General features: G+C 40.5%; 1 protein-coding gene across 6 annotated transcripts in view; it reads right to left on the reverse strand.

Annotated features, from left to right (window-relative positions):
- Positions 1–1,469: 1,469 nt before the first annotated feature.
- slc4a10a (solute carrier family 4 member 10a) overlaps positions 1,470–6,765 on the reverse strand; it is a 29,790-nt gene continuing 24,494 nt past the window's right edge. For 3 of the 6 annotated variants that reach the window (XM_027018290.2, XM_027018289.2, XM_027018291.2), the window contains 6 exons: positions 6,417–6,485; positions 6,097–6,270; positions 5,880–6,002; positions 5,305–5,366; positions 4,994–5,104; positions 1,470–3,094 (listed from right to left, as the gene is read on the reverse strand). In XM_027018290.2, the coding sequence (XP_026874091.2) occupies positions 3,013–3,094; positions 4,994–5,104; positions 5,305–5,366; positions 5,880–6,002; positions 6,097–6,270; positions 6,417–6,485 (621 nt within the window). In that variant the 3' untranslated portion in view covers positions 1,470–3,012. Of the gene's footprint in view, positions 3,095–4,502; positions 4,539–4,993; positions 5,105–5,304; positions 5,367–5,879; positions 6,003–6,096; positions 6,271–6,416; positions 6,486–6,765 lie in introns of all 6 variants that reach the window. The other 3 variants (XM_027018292.2, XM_027018295.2, XM_027018293.2) reach the window with 3 other exon arrangements.

Here is a 6,765-nt window from a genome sequence, read left to right on the forward strand (position 1 = left end):
CAGATTCAATGTCAGATGTTGAGATCTCTGAGTGTGAGTTCATTTCACAACATGGTTCATATTATAGGGTCAACCTAACTATAATACTTCAGTTGCATAGGTGATATCCTCTACAGATAGTACAGCATTGCTGCTCAACCAAAGCTCTTAGTAAAACAAGGGTTATAAGATGTTGTGTTGTCTTTGTTGGTTGTGTGCAAGTTAAGTGTCTAAAGGATCTCTCTCCATGCACCATCTAACCCTAACCCTAACCCTGGCCATCACCATGGAAACTGGCTCAACCTTCCATAGTGGAAAGAGGCTCAGAGTCAGGGTGGAAGGTTGACAGGTTTCAAACACCCTGATGTGTCCTGAATATCCCTGAAGAGATCGCCTCTGTTTGAAAGCCATGCAAGCTCAAAAGATCGTGTAAAAAAAAATGTATACATATGACAAAACGCTCCGTGGTCCAGACACGTCTCTTCTACATCAGGAGGGCACATGCAGCACAAACCACGTGCTTCATCAGCGGAGTGTAGCGTACTGGTGTTCAGAAAAGCTGACTGAACACAGCACATCAAGACAATCTACCACAACGGACCAAAGAGTTCGTTAATATGAATAATTTAATGCTGTGTGTGTGCGTGTTTGTGAAAGAGGAAGTGAGTAAAATATATACTGAATACACATATTGCCTGCATATGACACAATAAAGTTATTGCAGTTGTTGTTTAAAGACGGAGCGTCTTGCCTACTTTTATTTAAATAACTGATTCTGTTTCATTTTCATACTCTTCATCATAGACTATATCTTTATATTTGTAGTGTGTTGTGTTTCCACATATTACTCTGCTCAGCCTTGGCTCACTGTGCCTACAGCTGTAGATATAATTCAGTAAATCAAACTGGCTTAGACCTGCATGTCGGCGTCCAGCTGTGAGCTGCCGTCCCACCAGCAGGAGGCACGCAGCGTGATAAGCCAAAGACTTGCAAGGAAGCGGCAAAACACAACAAATGAATGGCTAAGGAGGCTCGGCCACAGGGGGAGGCAGGTCCTGGCCGCTCACTGTCGCCCTCTAGTGGAGGCCCGGGAGAGCACACGCAATCCGTTAGCTACTACAGGTGTAGTGAACAGACAATTGTTTTCTTTCCTCTTCTCTGAGGATGCCTGGAATCTGGCATGAAATCAGGGAAGTAATTTCCAGTCACTGCACGGGAGAATAAGAGGTTGTGATTTAGTGCCTGGTTGTCTACAACACAGTAAATCAATACTACAAATAGGAAATGTAGCTTCATTTATGTAACTACAATTATACTGCAATGGTTTGATTATTTATAAGCTGGATAAAATTAGCCTGATCACCAAAGAACTGCTATATTTTTCTGAAAATAGCACATAACATTTAGCCTTAGCCTTTAATAGTTTGGCATTTAATAGCCTTTAAAAGAAAAAACAAACAAGCGAGGAAAAACAGAAAAAAGTCTGCACAGAGCTTTTTAAAAATATTTTATGTTACATATATAAAGTGTACAGTATGTCTTATGTGGTAGTTATACAGTGGCATGTTAGAGAAATCTACAAAATCTATTTTCTTCCTTTTCATATAATGACAAATATTTAAATTTGAACAAAATAACTACAAGTTTTTATACATTGTTTAATTTCACATTTAATAGGTTGAAAATATATCACAGTTATAATGATACATGTACATCTTTAATGAATAAATCCATTACCACTGTCAGTCAGAACCGAAGACGGACTGATGCTAAATTCATAGTCACTGAACATAAATTCACTTCAACTGACTGGTTTCATATACAAGTGACAATATTGAAATAAAACAAAAGCATATTGCAAGAAAAGAACATGGCAAGTATCACATTCCAGTAGTACTGACATCAAGATGAACACCCACTTCCTTCTCCTGCTATGTTAGTATCTATACATTAAATAGACACTTTATTTACTACATATTACACATGAACAAAACACATCGTTGCATGTTAAGATGATTCTCATTTATTTCTAGTTTATACATGATATAATGCCCTCTTATGAAAAGGATTATTGCATCTCTCGTCTGTATGAGTCTGGCCTGCACAGTTATATAATCAATTTTTTCAGGACATGAAATCTCCTGTAGGACTGATGTGATTGGAGATCAAAACAGATATAATCACTAAATACTGTTGTGGTTTGACGGCTTTTTACAAAATATATGTTAACTAGTTTATTCAGTGCATCTATTTGTCATCAGCCCATATGTAGAATATTAAAAAGGTTTGTAAAGTTTTATGTTTAGTATTTTGAACCATAAAACTAAGAAATCTTTAAAAAAAAACAAAAAAAACAAAAACAAACACCTCACAAAATACAACAGTCCACAAAGTTACTTTAAAAAATATCGGTCGCTGTTATTGTCGAAGGTATTACAAAGAAGCGTGTTAACATTCTTAAAAAATTGTTAATGTACTAATTCCATGTTCAGACAGACATTTACTACACAGTTATTAAGATGTGAATACATGATATAGATGTTCCCCTCAGAAAATATTTATTCTGAATGTTATAATTAACCTTTTTTACTGTTTTCCAATATCGTATACTATATTTAGATGTAATCCTTGTGCTAAGGGATGTTTTAATGAAAATACGTTAATTTCTTAGATGAACTAAACTTTTGTACTGTAAGACATGGATTTTGAAAAGGTTAATCTACTGTCAAAAAATATACAAAACATACAAAATGCAACTAGTTTAAAACAAAGTATCTAAAAAAATGTAAAATTCCTAAAGGTGAAGCTAAATTGGATCATTCAAAAGGGAAAAGATAACAACACACGTTCGTCTCCTTCACATACACGTATTTTTCAACACTCAGAACTCACATACATAAAACACATGTGATGAGGCCTGAACAGAGTGACACACAGTAAAACATAAATTAGTGCTATATAGTGGCACAATACTGTTATTCTGGGACCTCAACATTTTTAAAAAAAGCAAAGCAACACAATGTTGCAGTAACGTCACAAACTGGTCTCCCTATTGAAGTCCCTGGTCCTCTTTTCTTCAGTGTTCCCAGCTCTGCTAAAGTCATCTGCTGGAGAACTGAAAGGTGTGACAGGAAAAGAGAATGGAGGATGAGGTGAAGAGCTCAAACAAAGAACAAAACAGAAGCATTGAAGAAGAAAGACTCACAAACAAGAGCAGCATGCAAAGACGAACCCTGATAACCTCGAAACATGAGCGTGAGGGGAAATCCAACCCCAAAACGTTCTCTAGCTGAAAAATGTCTCAACATTTCAAACTCCTTAACAGCAGATCACATCAGGGCTGATTGTTTTCTTCACAGCTTGTTTTTGATCTCTAGAGGTTCGTGTGTTCTGTGTGCAAACGTCATTGGTTAGGGTTAGGGGGTTATGGGGTTAGGGTTAGCGCTATGGGGTTAGGGTTAGCGCTATGGGGTTAGGGTTAGCGCTATGGGGTTAGGGTTATGGGGTTAGGGTTAGGGTTATGGGGTTAGGGTTAGGGCTATGGGGTTAGGGTTAGCACTATGGGGTTAGGGTTATGGGGTTAGGGTTAGGGTGTTATGGGGTTAGGGTTAGCGCTATGGGGTTAGGGTTAGCGCTATGGGGTTAGGGTTAGCGCTATGGAGTTAGGGTTAGCGCTATGGGGTTAGGGTTATGGGGTTAGGGTTAGGGCTATGGGGTTAGGGTTAGCACTATGGGGTTAGGGTTATGGGGTTAGGGTTAGGGCTATGGGATTAGGGTTAGGGCTATGGGATTAGGGTTAGGGCTATGGGATTAGGGTTAGGGTTATGGGGATAGGGTTAGAGTTATGGGATTAGGGTTAGGGTTAGGGTTATGGGGATAGGGTTAGAGTTATGGGATTAGGGTTAGGGTTAGGGTTATGGGGATAGGGTTAGAGTTATGGGGTTAGGGTTAGAGTTATGGGGTTAGGGTTATAATGCTCCACACTGTGAATCACAAGCCCCAACTGATGATGCTGTTTGTAGAAATGTACTTTTGTAGAAATGTACTTTTTATACTGATCTGAGATCAGGCCTCGAGTGTCTTGAAATGCAGATTGGAAAAGAAGTAAATGAATGTCCATGCACATGCTTGTGAATTAAAAACAAACGCCTTGCTTTATATTTTCATCACCACACATCCCCCATCCCATACACAGACGTGTGCTCACACTCTCACTACTGCATCTCCACACGTACTCTGAAATCACAGCAGTCGCCCGATTCAGCATCACACACGCAGAAAAACTTGGTTTGAGTTTTTCATTCAAACCAAGCTGAAGTTGAGCAAAACCGTAAGTATTCGTATTGTGCTGGTTTGACATTATGTAATAAATGGCTGCATTTATTATCAGACTAAGGTTGATGGTAAAGAAAATACATGATATATAACTTTCGAGAAAATAAAAATAAGAAAATGTGATGAAGCTTGCGATTGACATGACCAGGAACAGATGGGGCAGAAGAAGGTTTTGGGGCACTTCTTACCGTTGGACAGGCAGCTTCTGAGGTTAGGTAGGGGAGCTGATAGGTAACATGGGACAAGAAACGCAGTCAAGGTATGAAAGGTAGAGTGAGAAGCAGAGGGGACATCACGGCTTTTAGTGAGGCAGTGCCAAGGGGCTCCCACGTCTGGACAATGTTCCATATTAGCTGTCCCACTCACACATGAGCAGCACAGCGAATGCACACGCAAGAGTTACACACCCGAATCCGTCCGATTGGTCAGAAAATACCACCCATTAAAACAGAAAATGTGCCATTTGAAAATTATGTATAATCCTGCACAAATAATTTATCTAGAAATGAGCATCTTCCAATACGTCAGCCCTAAGGTGCATTATAACACAGCAATACTACACCGCTTGTTTGGCTGAGACTCCAGGTTAGTGCATTGAGGATATCTAAATGTTTAATACTGGGCTGTTAACATTAACAAGCAGTAATATTAAAGGACAAAATGAATTGTGAATTCAAACCTTTTTGCGATTTTATCTTTTTTGCCATTGTCTTTATTGAGGCTTTTCCAAACATTGCCAAAAGAGGTCTTAGTCATTTCATCTGAAATGTTGACTGTTGAAGGGTCGTCCCTTAAAACAACACAGAAAAGGTGCTCAGTGCACACTGACTGAGGCACACTCCACCTCCCAAAACATCAACTGTACCCAGGGAGCAATTCCACAGGTTATGAATGGGGCATTTGGATTCCCATTGAGTGGAATTTCAACAGGCAAGAAGGTTGTGGTGGTTTTCCTGAACTACTGAACCCATTAGGAATCCTCCTGCTTACCTGAAATTCCCTTCAAGTGGCACCTGCACAATCCCTTCATCCTCGACCATCACACTCTGGCTCTGTCGGGAGAACAAATGCACACACAAACAGAATCCATCTCCTTAACATCAGAGTTACTTAATCACCTGTGCCACCTTTTCCATGACTGGAGTATACCATAAATATTTGAATTTTGCTTCTGAAGGTATTTTAAAAAGTATTGTCTCAAATTTGTTAGCTTTCATAAACAAAACCTCACAGGTACTGTGTTCATACAAAAGTATGTAAACAGGATGGATTGGGTCCATTTTACTGACACAATATAATAACAGCTCAATACAACAAAGAATATAATCCACAACCTCAGTGGCTTGTTTGATTGATAACGTCATAAGATTAAACATGTTTGACACAAACTCAAAACAGTCATAATTACCCCTCCTTTCATGTCTACTCTCTGCCACGACCAACCAATCAGACTGAACTAAATCAGCAGGAGGACGGGAACTATGTAAGCGGATTCTACTGTGATTGGCTGTCAGCCAAGTAGTCAGCCAATAGCTGGGTGTGAAGGAAGTGTAACAGTGTAACACCTCCTTCTGGGCATCCTCCAGTTTCTTCTTCTTGCTCTCAGGCATGAGATCATCGAGCCAGCTGAGGTCTCTCTTAGTGAAGATAAAGTCGAGCAGTTTACGAATGAACACCAGGGCTAACACCTGCACACACACACGCACACACACAGTATTTGCAAATTCACTGCATTGAGATCAGAGTCCGGTTCCGTGCACTGCCCCGCTCAGGTGTCTTTACCATCATGGGGAAAACAATGGCCGCGCGGGAGGTTTTGATGACCCAGAGCAGGACCAGGCAGCTGAGCTGGATGATGGTGAACAGGTGCACCTTCCTCAGAGGAACGTGTCTCAGGTAGATAAAATCAGGCTGGTGCTTCGCTGGCATCCCAAACAACTTCACACGGTCAAAGAACTGCACACGGGACGAGAAACAATCTTCACCATGACAGCGGCCTTCGCAAACAATCCTAAGTCTGGAGGAATTTCAGTTATTTTGCTGATATGCATCTTATGGCCCAGTAGTTCCAGTGTTTCAGGCTGTAGTGTTATGATACGTACCTGTATCCCTCTGAGAGAGGACGAACCCATGTACAAGAAGACTCCGTACAGGACAGGCATCGGGATGAACTAGAGGCCAAGGAAACATGACACAGTCTGTTTAGTGGCTAAAAAAGACAACTCAACCCCAGTGACCCTAAACTCAACCCCAGTGACCCCACACAGCTTTCTCCACAGTCCATGGGCAAAAAAGCAATGATCTGTCTTAATTATTGCTGCCTTAGGGAAAACTCTTGAATTCCTTTTAATGGTGAGGTACCAGTGACTTCCCAGTGAGGGAAAACTCTTGAATTCCTTTTAATGGTGAGGTACCAGTGACTTCCCAGTGAGGGAAAACTCTTGAATTCCT

Source organism: Electrophorus electricus, chromosome 26 (genome assembly GCF_013358815.1).
Source record: "Electrophorus electricus isolate fEleEle1 chromosome 26, fEleEle1.pri, whole genome shotgun sequence".
NCBI lineage: Eukaryota > Metazoa > Chordata > Actinopteri > Gymnotiformes > Gymnotidae > Electrophorus > Electrophorus electricus.